At 49.8% G+C, this 19,107-nt stretch overlaps 1 protein-coding gene across 1 annotated transcript; it reads right to left on the bottom strand.

Moving 5' to 3' along the window:
• Nucleotides 1-14,881: 14,881 nt before the first annotated feature.
• LOC311216384 (olfactory receptor 14C36-like) lies at nt 14,882-15,817 on the bottom strand (the record flags this gene model as incomplete). Its single annotated transcript, XM_084297927.1, has 1 exon — nt 14,882-15,817. The coding sequence occupies one exon, from the start codon at nt 15,815-15,817 to the stop codon at nt 14,882-14,884; it is 936 nt and encodes a 311-aa protein (XP_084154053.1).
• Between the last annotated feature and the right edge of the window lie 3,290 nt (nt 15,818-19,107).

The following is a 19,107-nucleotide window of genomic DNA, read 5'->3' as shown; positions in this document are numbered from 1 at the left end:
AAATGAGAAGAGATAATGTGTTATTCAGACTCTCAAAAACAAATCTGAAAGTTTTTGTTTTGTTTTGTATTTTTTCTTGATGTTTTGTCTCAGTGCTAAGATGCTTGAAACAGGATCTAATCACATTCCCTGCATGGGTATGATCTTCAATGTTTCTGTTCAGATTTTTTAAAATCATTGCAAACATCTACTGACAGTATCCATTTAGAACATTTCTCAGATCTTTCCTGTACTGATAATTATTTGGCAGGGACCAGGACTTGCTACTACAAGACTGTTGTATACTAGGGTGAGACTACTATCAACGGAAGGAGAAATTTGTTGGATTATTGGAAATCCAGAGGAAACCAGCTGTGAGGCCTACCATTGAACACTGCTCTATGAATGCCAAGCAACATATAAAATGTTAAAAATAGGCTTCAACCCTTAGAGCAACAGGCTTTCAAACCTCAACGTTTGTTCTAATTGTCTTGGTGTGAGAAAGCTACTGATACTCTCATTTCTTGAGTAGTTCCAGGAAGAGAAAGTCTGAGCCTCTTGCCGTGTCATGGGTTTACGTGGCAAGGTTTTGGTGTTAGGGGGCCACAGGCGTGGCTTCTGTGAGAAGGATCTAGAAGCTGCCCCATGTTTGGCAAGGGCCCCACTGCTGGACAGAGCTGAGCCAGTAAGTGATGTTGTTTTGCGCCTCTGTGAGAGCAGATTTAAGAAAAAAAAAAAAAAAAAAAAACACAACACTGCACCACACAGCAGCTGGGAGAGTGAGAGGAGTGAGGAACAGCCTTGCAGGCGCCAAGGTCAGTGAAGAAGGAGGGGGAGAGGTGCTCCAGGCATGGAGCAGGAGTCCCCTGCGGCCTGTGGTGAGGCCCATGGTGAAGCAGGCTGTCCCCCTGCAGCCCATGGAGTACCACGGTGGAGCAGGGTTCCACGCTGCAGCCCGTGGAGGAGCCCACGCAGGAGCAGGTGACCTGGATGGAGCTGCTGCCCGTGGGGGACCTGTGCTGGAGCAGTCTGCTCCTGAGGGATGGAGCCCATGGTATGAAGCCATGTGGGAGCAGTTCTGAAAGAGCTGCTGCCTGTGGGAAGCCCATGCCAGGTCAGTTCAGCAAGGCCTGCATCCTGTGGGAGGGACCCCACAGCACAGGGGACAAGAGTGATTGAGAAGGAGCGGTGGAGAAGCGCTATAGACTGACCATAACCCCCATTCCCCCACTCCCCTGCGCTACTCGGGGGGAGGAGGTGGAAGAGGGTGGCTGGGGGGGATAGGTGCTTTTGGTTTTCTTCCTTTGTTTCTCACTTTTCTAGCTGCTTAGGAATAGGCAATCAATCTTACTGCTGAGTCTGTTTTGCCAGTCACAATAATTACTGTGCATTCTCCCTCTCCTTATCTCAACCCTTGAGCCCTTTTGATTGTATTTTCTCCCTGTTCCTCTTTGAGGAGGGGGAGTGAGACAGCGGTTGTGGTGGAGCTCGGCTGCCCACCCAAGTAAAACCACCACACTGTGTAAGGAGAAAAGCAAGGCAGAGTACACATACCCACAGTTCAGGTGACATAGCAATCCAGGTGGCCATACTGTGACCTGTGATGTTTATGCATGTATCTACTCCTTAGTGTTTTTCCCCTAAAATACTGTTCCTTTCAGGGAAAGGATTACATACTGCTTTTTCTCTTTAATCATCAACTTGGTGATTAGTTTAGGTTTAACCTGACTTAACTACTGCATGTGTGAATATTTTTGTGTGGCTAAACTTCCAAATAATAAATGCAATTACTTTTTATAAAATGAACTTTTTTTTTTTTTTTAATTGCTTCTTCAGAGAACTGAGTCCAATCTCTGTTAGCCAAAATATGGTCTTGAATCTCGGTTCCTCACATTGGCGTGAGTGTCTGCCTGTAATGTGCCGTGGAGGTTTGCTATTAGGCTTTGTGCGTGGCAGCAAGGTCATTTGTGAACCTCATTCACTGCAAACAGGGAAATGTCAGAGAAACTATTTAAACATGTATCGTTTCTCTCTTCACACCTAGTCTCTACTTTTCATCTGCAGTCCCTTCTCATATACTCACATTTTTCTTCCAGCACAAGTAGCAAAACAGATGGGCTCACAGGTCATGCGGAATTTATGCTGTTTCAAACGTGTGTTACTGGCCACAAGATGCTTCTTTTCCTATTGTTCAGTGAATGGGACTAGATAAAGCACTACACTTCCCTGATACAATTGCAGGGCTTTTTGCTTTTTTTTTTTTTTTTTTTTTTCTGGCTTCATCCCTGATGAATTACTTGTATTTTGAAAATATATTCTTAAATATACCTCGGATTTTTCCCTGCATTTCCTTTGGTGAAGCTTGATTCTTTTGGGCTATCTTTAATTTATTTAATGTTCAGTAAGGGTCTGATTTTATTTAACATGCAAGTGCAACTTACCCCCCCAGTCTTAATGGCATTGCAACCACATGCACTGCACTATATATTTATTGTAACACTCCTTCCAGCTTTCATTCTATTCATCGTGTCTAGTTTATTTCCAGTCACTATATCCACATTACCCTTTTCCTGTGGCCTGAGTGGCTTTTGAGCATATTCCGTAAGGAAGCAATCCTGTTTTACTCTTATAATCATGCTTGCTTGGTAGTTTTTCCCACTAACATTTTCCTAGGAAATGTCTAGGTAATTGAACTCCTCCACTGGATCATTACGCTGGATTCGATACAGACTTCCTTCATCTGTAAAAACGTTTCCTGATACACTTTCTCATCCTCTCCTGAAAGTCTCTGGCAAGGTCCAAGGACAAACTTTTTCCATTTCTCATTCTTCAGTTTACTTCCAATAGTCCCTGTTGTGTCAGCCAAAATCCTAGTGTCATTTATTTCTGTTTATTCAGTATTCTCCCTGTAGGCAAATTACTCCCTCCCTCATTACTTTTGTTTTACCTCACCCATCCGCAAACTTTATACCTTGGTAATTTTATCTTCCAGTTGATAGCTTGATTTAACCAAATCTCTGTCATTCCAATGTAATCATATTTTTCCCTCAACATATGTTTCTAATACAGCAATCTTGTTTAATACATGTATCTTTCTAGCATTTGTAAAACACATTCATCCTGTTCTTTGTCCCTTATGGTCACTTTTTTTTTTTTTTTTTTTTGAATGTTTAGAAAGAAAGGGTTTCCACATTGACTTAATTTACAAATTCAGTGCCCCTTTCTCTAACCATTAAAGTCCTTATCTTTTTTGTCTATATGAACTCTGGCTTCTGAGCAATAAAAGAAAATTAAGACTCTTTAAATTCCTTTTCTCATCTCAGTCTGAAAGTGTTTCTGCAAAGTCAATCTCTTTTGATTTTGAAGGGTTGTTAAGCCTTCTCTTTAGGGAAGAGACCTCAAACTTCTCTTCACAGAGGATTTTGAACCAGTATACCAGTAGTTAGCCTATAAGATCAATCCTTTGCCTCCTTTATTCAGATTGCCCTTTGAAAGTTACTTAAATGGTAGACGCACGTGATTAGTTCTTTCTTTGTCAAGCAGTCACTCATGCTCTCAGTCCTCTCTGGGTGCCAGTATCTTCAGTGTGGACTAAAATTCCTGGAAGTTTTCTGACACCCTTTCAGTATTTTGAACTTTTGTCTGGTTGAGAATTGGAATATTGATTTACTTGTCTGGCTTGCTTTTACCATGTGTCGTCCTCCCCCCCCCCCCTTTTTTTTTCTTCATTGTTCTCCTTTTCTGACAGAGATAGGGTGATACAGAAGAGTTTGGATGCTTATTAATCAAAAATAAATCGAATTTTGGAAATGGAAAACAATCACTTATCTATCTGTAAATGGCAGAGCTGCTCTCTAGCTATCTTGCAGCTGCCCATGGAAAGTACAAATCTGGGCTCAGAGGGCTGGAATAATTACACCCTGTTCTGTTTTGAACCAGTCTAATCTTCACTAATCCTCACTTTCACTATGTCCTATTGTCAGCTGTTCCTCTCCAGTTGTCTTATTTTACAGCTATTGTTTCCCACTGCTTTTGATATATTTACCTATAACCCATGTCTACATCTGCACACCAACCTTCTCTTGTCCAGCTAACCGGAGACATATTTCACTGCAGTTCTGTGAGCTGCATGAGCTCTTATGATTCTGCCAGCTGATGAAGATTGACCTGCTGTAAAGAGAATGAAAACCTGGGACGTCTTTTCATTCTTCCTGTCAGTAAAACACCTGCTTCTAAGCCTTCCATTAAGAGAAATAATAATAATAAAAAAAAAATCCACCATATTATATTACAGTAAAACTACACAGTGCAGGGAGATTGATTTAGGCAATATGTGTTTATCCAGATGGGAATATACTTTGAAATCTGAGGGTGAAGGCCTCATACTTCAAAGAGCTCTAAGGATTTATGGAACAGATTGTAAGTCTGAGAGTTCCGTGTGAACCCATCAGCGTGGACGTAGATCTTGGAATCTAGGTGTTCGTGTTTGACACATGACTGAACACATGAACCATAAATAACACTGATCCCTGTTTGTAGGAGATGAGCCTTTGATGAGTGGAAGTGGTTCTATTTTGCTGTATCATGGGATAGCGAGCATGGAAATCAGTGCATCACGAGTTAGTTCAGAAGTGACTGATAGATAGGGTGGACCTTGCTAGCTCTTGTGTAATCTGTTTGCTACTTGGAGAACTCCTTTCTTTCTGCAGTGAGATATATCTTCCTCAGAACTAAATGGAATCTAATTATTTGTGGGCTGAAATAAGAACAAATTGAAATATAGAAAGAACTATATCTAGATCAGCAGAGCAATGAAGAAAAAGTCCAAGAGAGGAAAAAGTGTATCACAGCATAAGAGAGGAAAAATGTCATTCAGAATGCAAGTGAATGCATGTAGGAGAAGAAACTAAACAAAATTACACAACACGATTGTAGAAATAGATTAAGAATATAGATGTAAAAGATAAGTAATAGAGAGTGAAAACATGATTACACCAAGAAAACTGTGTTTAAAAACATGCATTTACCTAACTTAGTACTTGCAAAATACCATGGCATCAGTGCCAAAGATTACTTGACTACTGTTAGCTTGTGCAGCACTAAAAGCAGAATCATGTCAATTGCTTATTTGCAGGATTTTTCCTATTTCTAAGAGTTGATATGGAAATGATCCGTTATGTATCAGTACAATTTCTGAACACTTGAAAAGAGATACTGTGGCTTACCCTTCAGAAAAGAGTCTCGAGAGCCGAGTACAGGGGGACGAACACTTCCCTAGCCCTGCTGGCCACACTGCTTCTTATTCCAGCCAGGATGCTGTTGGCCTTCTTGGCCACCTGAGCACACTGCTGGCTCGTATTCAGCCGACTATCCTCCAATACTCCCAGGTCCTTCTCCGCCTGGCAACTTTCCAACCACTCATCTCCCAGCCTGTAGCTCTACTTGGGGTTGTTGTGCCCCAGGTGCAGGACCCGGCACTTGGCCTTATGGAACTTCATACAGCTGACCTCAGCCCATAGATGCAGCCTATCCAGATCCTCCTGCAGAGCCTTCCTACCCTCGAGCAGATCGACACACGCACCTAACTTGGTGACATCTGCAAACTTCCTGAGGGTGCACTCGATCCCCTTATTCAGATCATCGATAAAGATATTAAAGAGGACTGGCCCTAGTCCTGAGCCCTGGTGTCTCCACTAGTGACCGGCCTCCAAGTGGCTTTAGCTCCAGTTAAATGTAACTGGATTACAACAGCAGGCATGCTTCTAGCCACACATGCCTTTTTCCAGAGAGAAAGCTGAAGAACATGGCAACCCACAGGCTGCTGCACCCTGAGGGGCAAGGGCAGAGCAAAGCCCAGGCTGGCACAACACAAAGCGTTGGGGACGGCCATGGCTGCGGAATGCTGGCCCCAAGGGCAGTTGGGCGGTTGGGCAGGCCTGTACCGGCTGCCCGTGCTGACGGGGAGGCTGCTCGGCTGCCTGCTCCTCCCGCTCAAGTGTCCGCTCCAGACGCAACCTCAACCAGAGGGAGTCAGCTTCTTTTTCCTCTCTCTTCAAGCAGGATGGTGACACGATAGGGTCAGGAAGGGAGTGACCGCTGCATGAGGATGACAGGACAGGGACGGCCTCGGTGAGTCGCTGGAGACCCTTGGACACTCAGTCAAGCGCTGCCCATGGTTACAGGGGGATGCTGCTCCGTTTGGTGCTTTTCCATTCAGACGGAAATATACCTAGCAATGAGACCGGACCATGGCACACTGCTGGCCTCTCTTGCTTTGAGAACTCAGCCAGAAAACATGCCAACGCTCTCCAGGACAGATAAGACAGCCCCAAGCCATTCCCCACCACGGTGTCACCACGCTAAGTGGGAATATGACACATTTAAGCTACAACAAACAAACATCTCCTGGACATCAGGAAGATGGGAGATGGACAGCCTTGGTGTGAGGCTGGGAGAGCCTCGTGCAAGGAGGAAGGAATGGCTTCCAGTGCTGAGAGGGGGTGGCTGCTCGGTTTGTTGCCTCCTCTATTACAGCTGGAGACACTGACAGTGCTGGAATGAAGCCATGGCACACTCCTGGACTCTCTCGCATTGAGAAGTCAGCTGGAAAAGGTGTCAACAATCTCCAGGACAGGGAATTTCACCCCAACCCACACCCCAGCATGGTCTCATAGCAAGCAGGACAGTGACACGCTTGGGCCAGGACGGGAGGGACCACTCAATCAGGATGACGGGAGATGGATTGACATGGTGAGACACTCGAGGTTGTTGGGCACAGAGGCAGGGTGAGCCCCTGGTCACACGGGGATGCTGCTCCGTTTGTTCTTTCTCTTATTATAGCCAGACACACACAGCGATGGGAAGCAGACGATGGCACAATCGTGGCATCTCTCCCCTTGAGAAGTCAGCTGGGAGGAAGAGCTGCCAACGCTCTCCAGGACAGGTAGGATCGCCCCAACCCACACCCACAAGGCTCTAACTGCAAGCAGGAAGGTGACACGATCGGCGTAGGACAGCAGTGACTGCTCCATCAGGACGATGGGACAGGGACAGCCTCAGTGAGTCCTGGTAGACCCTTGGACACAGAGGCAGGGTCTGCCTATGGTCACAGAGGGATGCTGCTCCGTGTGTTCTGTCTGTTACTAAAGACACACACAGTGATGGGATGAGACCACGGCACAGTCCTGGCCTCTCTCCTATTGAGAAGTCAGGTAGAAGGAAGTTCCAGCGCTCTCCAGGACAGGTAGGATTGCTTCAACCCACACCCACCTGGCACTAACAGCAAGCAGGAAGGTGACACGCTCGGGCCAGGAGGGCAGTGACCGCTCCATGACGACGATGGGACACTGACAGCCTCGGTGAGTCGCTAGATACTCTTGAGCAGAGAGGCAGGGGCTGCCATGGTTGCAGGGGGTTGCTGCTCCGTTTGGTGCTTCTTCTTTTGCAGCCAGACACACACAGCTATGGGACCAAACCACAGCACACTCCTGGCCACTGTCCCCTTGAGAAATCAGCAGGAAGGAAGAGCTCCCAACACTCTACCTGACAGGTAAGATCGCCCCATGCTACACCCCCGATGGTCCACAGTAAGCTTGAAGCTGACAGAATGGGGGCAGGACAGCAGTGAATGCTGCATCAGGAAGATGGGACACAGACAGGCTCGGTGAGCCGCTAGATACTCTTCAGCAGAGAGGCAGGGGCTGCCCATGGTCACAGAGAGGTGCTGCTTTGTTTTGTGCTTCTTCTCTTTCAGCCAGACACACACAGGATTGCCTCCAGACCACAGCACAATCCTGGCCTCTCTGCCCTTGAGAAGTCAGCTGGAAGGAATTTGCAGTGCTCTCTAGGACAGTTAAGATCTCCCCAACCAACGCCCAGCAGGCTGGGCATTGCTGCTCCGTTTGGTGCTTTTCCTCTTTCAGCAAGACACATCACAATCCTGGACTGTCTGCCCTCAAGCACTCAGCTGGACAGAAGAGTTGCCAACGCTCTCCAGGACAGGTAAGATCGCCCCAACCCACACCCACCAGGTTCTAACAGCAAGCAGGATGGTGACACGCTCGGGTCAGGAGGGCAGTGACCGCTGCATGAGGATGACGGGAAACGGACAGCCTCGGTGAGTCACTGGAGACCGTCAGGCACAGAGGCAGGGGCTGCCCGTGTTCACAGAGGGATGCTGCTCCGTTTGGTGCTTCTTCTGTTTCAGCCAGAATCACATGGTGATTGGACCAGACCAAGGCACAATCCTGGCTGCCCTCCAGTTAAGAAGTCACCTGTAATAAGAGCTGCCAACGCTCTCCAGGTTAGGTAAGATTGCCCCAACCCACACCCGCCGGGTTCTATTAGCAAGCAGGACTGTGACACGATCAGGCTAGGACGGGAGTGACTGCTCCATCAGGACAACGAGACACAGACGGCCTCGGTGAGTCTCTAGAGACCCTTGGGCAGAGAGGCAGGGGCTGCCCGTGCTCACAGAGGGATGCTGCTCTGTTTGGTTCTTCTCTTTTGCAGCCAGAATCACACAGTGATGGCACCAAACCACAGCACACTCCTGGCCACTCTCCCCTTAAGAAATCACCTGGAATAAGAGCTGCCAACCCTTTCCAGGACAGGTATGATTTCCCCAACCCACACCTACCAGGCTCTAACAGCAAGCAGGATGGTGACTAGATCGGGCCAGGAGGGCAGTGACCGCTCCATGTGGACGATGGGACAGGGACGGCCTTGGTGAGTTGCTGGATACTCTTGAGCACAGAGGCAGGCACTGCCCATGGCCACAGGGGGTTGCTGCTCCATTTGGTGCTTCTTCTCTTTCAGCCAGACACACGCAGCAATGAGACAAGGCCACAGCAAACTTCTGGCCTCTCTGCCCTCGACCACTCATCTGGGAGGAAGAGCTGCAAACGTACTCCAGGACAGGTAAGATAATCCTAACGCACACCCACCAGGCTCTAACTGCAAGCAGGACGGTGACATGATCGGGGTAGAATGGGAGTGACTGCTGGATCAGGATGACGGAACACGGACAGCCTCAGTGAGTCGTGGTAGAGACTCGGGCAGAGAGGCAGGGGCTGCCCGTGATCACATGGGGGTGCTCCTCTGTTTGTTTTGTCTTTTATTAAAGTCAGACACATACAGCGATGGGACAAGACCACGGCACAATCCTGGCCTCTCTCCCCTTGAGAAGTCAGCTGGAAGGAACTTCCAGCACTCTCCAGGACAGGTAAGACCTCATCAACCTACGCCCAGCAGGCTGTAACAGCAAGCAGGATGGTGACACACTCGGGCCAGGATGGCAGTGAGCGCTCCATGAGGACAACGGGACACGGACAGCCTCGGTGAGTCGCTAGATACTCTTGAGCAGAGAGGCAGGGGCTGCCCATGGTCAGAGGGGGTTGCTGCTCTGTTTAGTGTTTTTCCTCTTTCAGCTAGAAACGGCACAATCCTGGCCTCTCTGCCCTCGAGCTATCAGCTGGAATAAAGAGCTGCCAACGCTCTCCAGGACAGGTAAGATAGCCCTAACGCACACCCACCAGGTTCTGTTAGCACGCAGGACGGTGACATGATCAGGGTAGGATAGGAGTGGCCGCTGTATCAGGATGACGGAACACAGACAGCCTTGATGAGTCGCTGGAGACCCTCAGGCACAGTAGGGGTAGCCGGTGCTCTCAGGGGGATGCCACTCCGTTTTGTGCTTCTCCTTTTGCAGCTAGATTCACACAGCAATGGGAGCAAACCACAGCACACTCGTGGCCACTCTCCCCTTGAGAAATCAGCTGGAAGGAAGGGCACCCAGCGCTCTCAAGGACAGGTAAGATCCCCCCAACCTACGCCACCGATAGTCGACAGCAAGCAGGAAGTTGACAGAAGGGGGCCAGGATGGCAGTGAGCGCTCCATGAGGACGACGGGACACGGAAAGCCTCGGTGAGACGCTGGAGACCCTCGGGCACAGAGGCAGGGGCTGCCCATGGTCGCAGGGAGGTGCTGCTCCGTTTGTTGCTTTTCCTCTTTCAGCCAGAAATGGCACAATCCTGGCCTCTCTGCCCTCGAGCACTCAGCTGCACGTAAGAGCTGCCAACATTCTCCAGGGCATGTACATGTAAGATCGCCCCAACCCACACCCACCCATCAGCATGCAGGAAGGTGACACGCTTGGGCCAGGATGGCAATGACCACTCCATGAGGACGACGGGACAATGACAGCCTCGGTGAGTCACTAGATACACTTGAGCAGAGAGGAAGGGGGTTTATGAACAAACCATAAATGTTTGTTCATTGTCTATTGTATTATAAAAAACAAGGAGTTCTGTTTGAGGAGCGGGAATTGCGAAAGGTCCCTGCTGAAGTAAGGAGCAGTATAATGCTTGGCTAGACACTATGAAAATTCTTTTGCTTAAATTAACAAAATGTAACAAAAAAAGAGAACCCCCTCCCCTTCTCTCCTTCTGCATCTCAGTTGCTTCTTTTGTTCAAAGACACTGTTGCAAAGCTCAAGTAACCAATTCCTGATAAGTTGTTAAACTAGTGTCTCAACATCCTGCCTTCCTGTCTCATCCTGGGCCAACATGACCAAATAAAAAAAAGAAGTTGAACCACAACACCGAGGAAGACTATGGCCTTCATGGTCATGACCACCAGAGGGACAGAAAAAAAAAAAAAAAAAAAAAGCGCTGCTTTGGTTTCTGCTTGCTTACTCAATAAATTCCTTTCTATGATTAATACAATGCTCTCTGAAAATTAATTAAGAGGGCCGCCTTATAACATTGGTGAAGAAGAATGCAGCCTAATGTCCGTCCATTTCCTGAGCCATGGCTGGCCCCAGCGTGGGGGCTGCTGAGGAAGCCCAGAGTTGCATTTGTCCCAGCAGCTGTGGTGCCAGCAAATAGTAGCTGTCCTTTTACTGGCCTGGGAGTGTCCCAAAGGTGCTGGGACTGATAGCAAATGTCATCCTGCAGGGGAATCTGGAGCTGCCTTGTGCCTGGGCCAGGCTTCTTCTGCTGGCCTGGGGAGTGGGGCTGGAACAGCAGGACACAGACACTGTGTGCTGGGGATCTCCCAGGCAAGAGACCAGGACTCCTACAGCTTCACAGACCTCCATTTCCCAAGCCATGGCTACCCCCAGCCCTGGGGTTGCTGGGGAGGCCCAGAGCCACCTTTGTCCCAGCAGCTGTGGTGCCTTGCGAGAGGCTGCAGCTGTGGTGGCCATGCCCAGAGCCCTGCAGCAGCCTGCAGTGGGCACTGCCCTGGGGCCAGTACAGACTGGGCTGTTGGGCTGGGATGAGCTGGACTGGGGAGAGGGCATCGAAGTGGGTAGAGGTGTGCAGGGGCTGGGCTGGGCAGTGCTCGGCACAGGGCAACAGCAGCATCAGGGAGCGGTGGCAGCATTTAGGGGAGGGCTCCCAGCAGGGCTTGGTGCTGCAGAGCCAGGGCTGCGTGAAGGGAGCCCAGAGCTGCAGGGGCAGGGGAGAGGAGGCCGCTCTGGGCCCTTGCTGGCCTGGGCAGAGCAGGAAAAGGGCCCAGGGCATTCGTCCCCTCACCATGGCCTGCCAGGACCTGCAAGGCAGTCATGGAGTGTCCAGGGCCAGGCTCGGCACTATGGCCACAAGCCCTGCGTGCCCTCCTCCTGCCATGCTCCATGCGGTGGCTGTAGCAGAGGGGCCCCCCAGCCAGCCCTTTCATGGACACTGCCAACCATGTCACTGCGGCCCTCTCCAGTGCCCTCTTTGCTGCTCTCTGATGCATGCCAGGACCTCCCTGTGCGTGCCGGCCAGCACATCTGCTGAGGGCCAGTGCAGCTCCTGCAGGGGCAGGGAACTCAGCATGGCCCTTTGTGTTGGGTCTGTCTGAGCTGGAGTCACCTTTTCCCTGCAGCAGCCCGCACAGTGCTGTACTCTGCACTCGTAGCTGGAACAGCACTGATATCACTCCAGTGTTGTGTCTATTGCTGCGTAGTGCTGGCACAGCATCAGGACTCCTTCCAAGCCCCCAAGAGCCAGCAGGCTGGGGGTGGGCAAGTGATGGGGAGGGGACATTGCCGGGGCAGCTGACCTAAACCAACCAAAGGGATATTCCATAACACCTGATGTCACGCTCAGCAATAAAAGGGGGGGCTCTCGTGGGGGAGGGGGCTGTTCCTCCTGAACAACCACTACGTGTTTGAGGCCCTGCTTCCCAGGACGTGGCCGAACACCACTCGCTGATGGGAAGTAGAGAATAATTTTTTCTCTCTGTGCTTCCGCGCGGACTGATTGTTTCTTTTGTCTCTGTTTTTCCTCCCCATTCCCTTTCCCTTTAATTAAACCTTTCTCATCTCAAACCTCTAGTTCTCTGTGTTGTATTTTCTCCCCCTTCCTCTTTGAGGAGAGGGGGAGTGAGAGAGCGGTTGTGGTGGAGCTCGGCTGCCCACCTGAGTAAAACCACCACAGTCCTTTTTGGCGTCCAACGTGGGGCTCGAGGGTTGAGATAACAATAGCATTGATTGAAGTATTTACAACTAACATATTGGTAGTCATAATGCTCGGTTTTCTGGTAATACTTTTCTGTGTGGATATGTTTTATGTAGCCCACTCTCTGTTTTCTTTTTTCCTTTACATCTGATCGGAGAAAGTGTTGAAGTCTGTGCTTGTTTTTTTTATCATGTTGTGCTGTAACATACTGGCCTTCAGTTTTGTTTGGTATTCAGGCCCGGCATTGTTATCCTCCTGGTCTCCTGGAGATTATCTTATTGAAAATATTAAGAATTACAGCACCTTCTTTTTTGCCCCCAGGTCATGCAAAAGAATGGGGATATCAAGTGTGTGCCTCAAGGAGATTTGACATTGAGAGAAAACTAATCTGTAATCTAAGTTATATGTTGTAGGAAGATGCTGTAGGATCAACGACAGATCAACTTTGCAAGGAGCCGGGCAAGGCAACAAGGACTTGAGCTAAGCTGGTGCTGGTGTCCAGACATCCAACTCCGCCTGCCTTGAGTGGCCACTTTGGCAGATGAAGACCTAATCATCAACAGTTCGTATGAACATTTTCCAAGAAAGACCTATGGAATGAAAAGATACACCTGCCTATTAATCCTGTCCTGTTAAATCCTTGTCCTGTTAAAGGACAAGGAATAATGATGAGAATGCTTCTATGCTAAAGTATGGGGATCTGAGTGTGACACAAATGTTATGGAATAAGGGGTGGAGGTTGTACTGGGTCTGGCTGGAATGTTAACTTTCCCGGCAGCAGCCCATACAGTGCCGTACTCTGTACTTGTAGCTGGAACAGCAGTGTTATCACACCAGTGTTGTGTCTACTGCTGAGCAGTGCTGGCACAGCATTGGGCCTTTCTCTAACCCTCCTAGGGGGTGGGCAAAAAGTGAGGAGAGAAACATCACTAGGGCAGCTGACCTAAACCAACCAAAGGGATATTCCATACCATGTGATGTCACACTCAGCAATAAAAGGTGGAAACAGGAAGAAGAGGGGAGGGGTGGGCCGTCGTTGGGAAAATGTCGGTCCTCCTCTCGAACACCGGCTGCGTGCGTTGAGGCCTTGCTTCAAGGACGTGGTCAATCATTGCTCATTTGTGGGAAGTAGAGAGTAATTTCTTTCCTCTGCACTTCCAAATAGCCTTCATTTATTTTGTTTGTTTGTTTTCCTCCCTTCTTTTTATTTTTCCTTTTCCCCTCCCTTTTCCCCTTTCCCTTTTTATTTCTCTTTAGTTAAATTGTTTAGTTCATGGTAGTCTTTATTCAATTGTTATTGTTATTTCCCTTTAATTAAATTATCCTTATCTCAACCCGTGAGTTGTTCTTTGCTTTACTTCTCCCCCTCCTCATCTAAAGGAGGGGGAATGAGAGAGCGGTTGTGGGGTTTAGCTGCCCAGCACGGTAAAACCACCACAGTAATACTCTTTTAAGCACTGAAAAGCTGCATTGAGGTCTCCCAGGACCCTTCTTTTCTTCAGGCTGAACAGCCCCAGCTCTCTCAGCCTTTCTTCACTGGAGATGTGCTCCAGTCCTCTAATCAGCTATGTGAACCTCCTCTGGACCCACTCTAACAGATCAACTTTCTTTTCGTGTTGGGGGCCCTACACTCCAAATGAGGCCTCACAAGGGCAGAGCAGAGGGGCACAATCACCTCCCTCATCCTGCTGGACACTCCTCTGTTGATGGAGCCTGGGGTGCAGTTGGCTTCTGGGCTGCAAGTATGCACTGCTGGCTCATGTCAAACTTTTTGTCCAACAGAACCCCCAAGTCCTTCTCAGCAGGGCTGCTCTCAAGGACTTCTTCTCCCAGTCTGTCCTCATGTCTGGGATTGCCCTGGCCCAGGTGCAGCGCCTTGCACTTGGACTTGTTGAACCTCTTTAGATTCACATGGGCCCACTTCTCAGGCTTGCTCAGGTCCAAACAGATATCATCCCTTCCTTTTGTTGTATCAACAGCACCACTCAGATTGGTGTCATTGGTAAAGTTGCTGAGGGTGCACTTGATCCCACTGTCTACATCACTGATACTAATATTAAACAGTACTGGTCCCAAGACAGGCCCTGAGGGACACTACTCCTCACCAGCTTCCACCTGGACATAGAGCCATTGACAGCAATTTCATAGAGCAATGACCTCCACCCGATAATAAAACAATTTATTCATCCTGTTCCTGACCACAACATTGGAAGAAGAACCCAACGTCCAGGCACCAGCACTGAGGAAACACCCTTTTATTAAAGAGACCTGACAGGGGTAGCTATACCTTAACAATAGATACAGATACAAGGGCCTCTGGGTCAAAAAGAGTGGGTTTAGGCCACTCTGCAGAAGTGGAGTGAAGGCAGACAATTATCACAGAAAAAGATTATCACAGAAAAAAAGCACAAAGACCAGCAGTTTCCTGAGATGAATTGGAAGAGACATGTGCAGCTTACTGCTGCTGAAGGACTACTGATTGACTCAGCTTCTTCAGTGCATCCTTGAGCTCCTGGTTCCTCATGCTGTAGATGATGGGGTTCACTGCTGGAGGCACCACTGAGTACAGCACTGTCACACCCAGGTTCAGGGATGGGGAGGAGATGGAAGGGGGCTTCAGGTAGGCAAATAAGGCAGTGCTGGAAAAGATGGAGACCACAGCCAGGTGAGGGAAGCACGTGGAAAAAGCTTTGTGCTGTCCCTGCTTGGATGGTATCCTCAGCACTGATCTGATGATCTGCACGTAGGAGAAAAGAATAAAAATAAAACACCCTGAAGCTAAAGAGAGACTAATCAGAACAAGACCAACTTCCCTGAGGTAGACATCTGAGCAGGAGAGCTTGAGAATCTGGGGGATTTCACAGAAGAATTGGTCCAGGGCATTGCCTTGGCAGAGGGGGAGGGAAAACGTACTGGCAGTGTGCAGCATGGCATTGAGAAAGCCACTGCCCCAGGCAGCTGCTGCCATGTTGACACAAGTTCTGCTGTCCATTATTGTCCCGTAGTGCAGGGGTTTGCAGATGGCAATGTAGCGGTCATAGGCCATGAGGGTGAGAAGACAATACTCTCCTCCAATCATGAACAGAAAGAAAAAGACCTGGGCAATACATCCTGAGTAGGAGATGTTCCTGGTGTCCCACAGGGAATTGGCCATGGCTTTGGGAACAGTGGTAGAAATGGAGCCCAGGTCGAGGAGGGCAAGGTTGAGGAGGAAGAAGTACATGGGGGTGTGGAGGTGGTGGTCGCAGGCTACGGCTGTGAGGATGAGGCCGTTGCCCAGGAGGGCAGCCAGGTAGATGCCCAGGAAGAGCGCGAAGTGCAGGAGCTGCAGCTCTCGTGTGTCTGCGAATGCCAGGAGAAGGAACTCAGTGGGGAAGGTGCTGTTGGACATTAAATGCCTCAGGGCATGGTTGCCTGTCCATGGAGGAAAACGCACAATCAAGACAGGGTATCTGAGCAAAATCCAGTCTGTTTCTCATGGAGCTCCTGCGCACTAACTTCCATTCTTCCCTTCTCAGGATAGCATATTTCCCTCTCCCCAGCTGGCACTCTGCCCTGTGCTGGGTGAGTGCACTGTAAGGAACACAATTCTCTGCCTGAGTGCCAGCATCTGTTCCTCTGCTGACCCCCAGCCTGCTGTCCCAAATTACTTACATATGCACGACCTCCAGTGCAAGAGAACAAACAATACAGAGAGGTGGACGGAAAAGCAGCATGACCGAGAGAGGGGAGGGAGAGATGAGCAAGCAGGAAGGGGTCACTCTGCCCAGCCGTGCCTGCTGCCTGCCAGGCAGCACCATGACAGAACAGTGGCTCTCAGCCCTTTGCCAGGCAGTGGGATAGGGCACATGACAGGAGAGGCAGACCTTCTTTATTCTGGGGCTCTGTCTATCCAACAGGCAGCTCCTGCCCAGAATCCCCCAGCCCAGAGGGCAGAGGCTCTGCTCAGTGGGAGAGGAGAGCTGAGGGGGGTTGCTCAGGGACGGAACCTGCACTGCAGGGGATAGCAGGGAGGTGCCCGTGTATCCATTGCAGCAGGGTTTCCTTTTTCAATTCCCTTTCTCCCTGCCCATTTCTGCTGCCTGCAGGAGTCCCCTCCAGGAGCTCTATTTCTGTTCCCATGCCTGTGCCCTGCCAGTGCTCACACACCCCATCCCATCTGCTGTCTGCTCAGCTCTGTCCTGAACCCTCTCAGTGTGTGCAGGTGCTGAAGAGCAGGTCACACAAGCCCTGATGAAACTGGGAAGGTGATGCTGCTGCATTATGAAGGTCTGAGGGTGCTGAAGGCACTTTTTGAGGTTCCTCATAAAAATTGAGGTGACAGAAACTCCAAATCTTCTGTACTCTGTACAGCTCTGTTTCCATTCCTACCCTGATGAACCAAAGAAACCTGAAAGCACAGCGTTAGGAAAGCCCAGACCACATCAGGCAGCCACAGACTTGATCTTCTGTCTGAAGAGTCCCCTCTGATATGGTCTGGGGGTGCTGTGGTGCTGTGAGCATCCTGCCCCAGGCACCAGCAGGACCCTGCTCTGCCCTGCCCTGCTGTGGGGGCTCCTTCCACCCACAGCTTCTCCCCGCAGCACCCTGGGCAGCTCCCTGGGCAGGCTGAGTGCTGAGCCTGGCAGGCGGCAGAGGCCCTGCCCTGGCACATAGCCCCTGGGGCACAGCAGGGACCCTGCTCTGCATCACAGCCCTGGACACCCCTGCCTGCAGCCTGGCTGCACAGCCTGTAGCCAGCCTGGTGATTAGGAAGCCTCATGTCCTGTCCTTCTGACAGCTTTGTCAGGTAATCAGTATTCCAGGGAATATCCCTGTCCTCTGTACTAGAGAAGCCAGCTGTGGTAGAGAAGCCTGCATGGGAAGTGGCAGCTATAGGAGAACCCTGTAGGATATTGCATTACCTGCCCTCACACAGACACTTACCATGTTAGAGCTGTGAAGATTTCTCCCACAGTGAGCTCTCAGCACTGCCTTTACACTGCCTTTTTTTTTTTTTTTTTTTTTACAGTGCCTCCACACTGCCGTTAATATCTCCCTCCCTTCTCTCAGCCGCCCTTGTCCCCTGCAGGCAGTGCCCCCAGCCCTGCTGTGCTATGCAGAGGAGCTGCTCCTGGGCAGAGCTGTCTCTCTGCAGCGCTGCCTAATTGCCAGCAGATCCCCTTTGGCCCCCGAGCCTGGCCCAGCTCAGCAGCACAGCTCCATCCCAAGGCCTCCCTGTCTCTACCCCTTCAGCCTCCCTGGAGGTGTCCCTGGACCTCCAGGGGAATTGACTTTGAAAGTGAAGCAATCCCTGATGTTCCTTCCCCCCACTGGGCAAGAAAACTCATTTCCAGCACTGTCATTATGCATTGTCAGATGAACAATATGGGGAATGATACAGAATCACCTTTCCATGTCCTGGTTTCAGGTAGGTATTCCATGCAAGGACCTGGAGAGATTTTTCTTTCTCCTGGTGAGGAAAGGATTTCAGCTTAGTCAACCAGGACATCTCATTCTTTGCAGTCCAGAAGCTAGAAGGGGGTTCAGCTCCCTCCCGTGCCTTACACAAGCCCACAGGATTCCTCTTGCCTGGGCACAAACCAGGCATCTGCATGTAATCTGCTTGCCTCAGCTCCCAGCACATTGAATGGAGACAGAGGCCAGGAGGGAGCTGATTTTCCAGAGGTGGCCAGAGACAGATGCAGGTAACTGCATGCTCTGATGGATTAATTGTGGGAGCCAGGGAGTATCCGAGAGCACCATTTTTAAGTGCAGGGAGATTTTCTTGGGCTAACAGAAATGAGAGCAGATGCCTACATTTAGCACCACTGAATCTTTTTAGTGTCCATTAGTATTTTCTGAGCAACCTACACTGCTTTCACTTGACGATATGGAGTCATGTAGCACAGGGAGAGCTAAGTTTCTGTCTTCTCCATCAACCATGTTTACAACATCTCCATTACTGACCATAATGGCAGTGGCCTCATGGACATCTCCACATTGCCTAAGCCAATTCAGGGAAGGTTCTTGATTTTGTTATGGCCAAATACCGGGCCTGTAGCGCTACATCAGATGTCAAGACTCTCACACAAAACTACCTGTGGCTGGAAGGGCCAGCACTGGTCCTGGGAAGGAAAGCCATCACCATCCAGAGCAAACGCATGGCAGAAAACCAAGGCAGCAATTGCAGACAGTTTGCTCCCTCCCTCCACTTTTACTCAGCCTCTTGATGTCATTGAACAAGCCAACAGTTTTCACAGAGTGCCTGTCAGCAGCACCTGGTTGTTCCTGGAGATCAGCTTCACCTCTGCCAGAGGCCTTCAGGGGCTGCAGAGACACACCTGGCAGCAAATCTGTTTCCTGCCAGGCCTGTCCAGGGCATCCCAGCTCTGATTCTCTCTGTCCTTGGGGACAGCAGGGTTTGCTCTCTCTGTTGACGTCCCATTTCAACTGTACGTTCCCAACTGCTGTCCACTCCAGCATGTCTCTGGCTTTAAAGTCTTTGCACACGTGGAGTTTTGGAAATTTGCTACCAGGCTTCCCAAAGGAAAAGAAACATCTTGGCCTGATGTCAGAGCTGAGGGACATAAGGAAGGAGATAGAGGACTTAGGTGCCAGATCTCAAAGCAGCATTTCTGGGCCTGTTCAGGAGGCTGTTAGTGGAGATCTCATTGTCAGTAGCCCTGAAAGGCAGAAAAG

This window comes from Netta rufina, assembly GCF_964035555.1.
Source record: "Netta rufina genome assembly, chromosome: 18".
Taxonomy (NCBI): Eukaryota; Metazoa; Chordata; class Aves; order Anseriformes; family Anatidae; genus Netta; species Netta rufina.
Note: the sequence above shows the minus strand (reverse complement) of the source record. Positions and strands in the feature narration are given on the sequence as shown.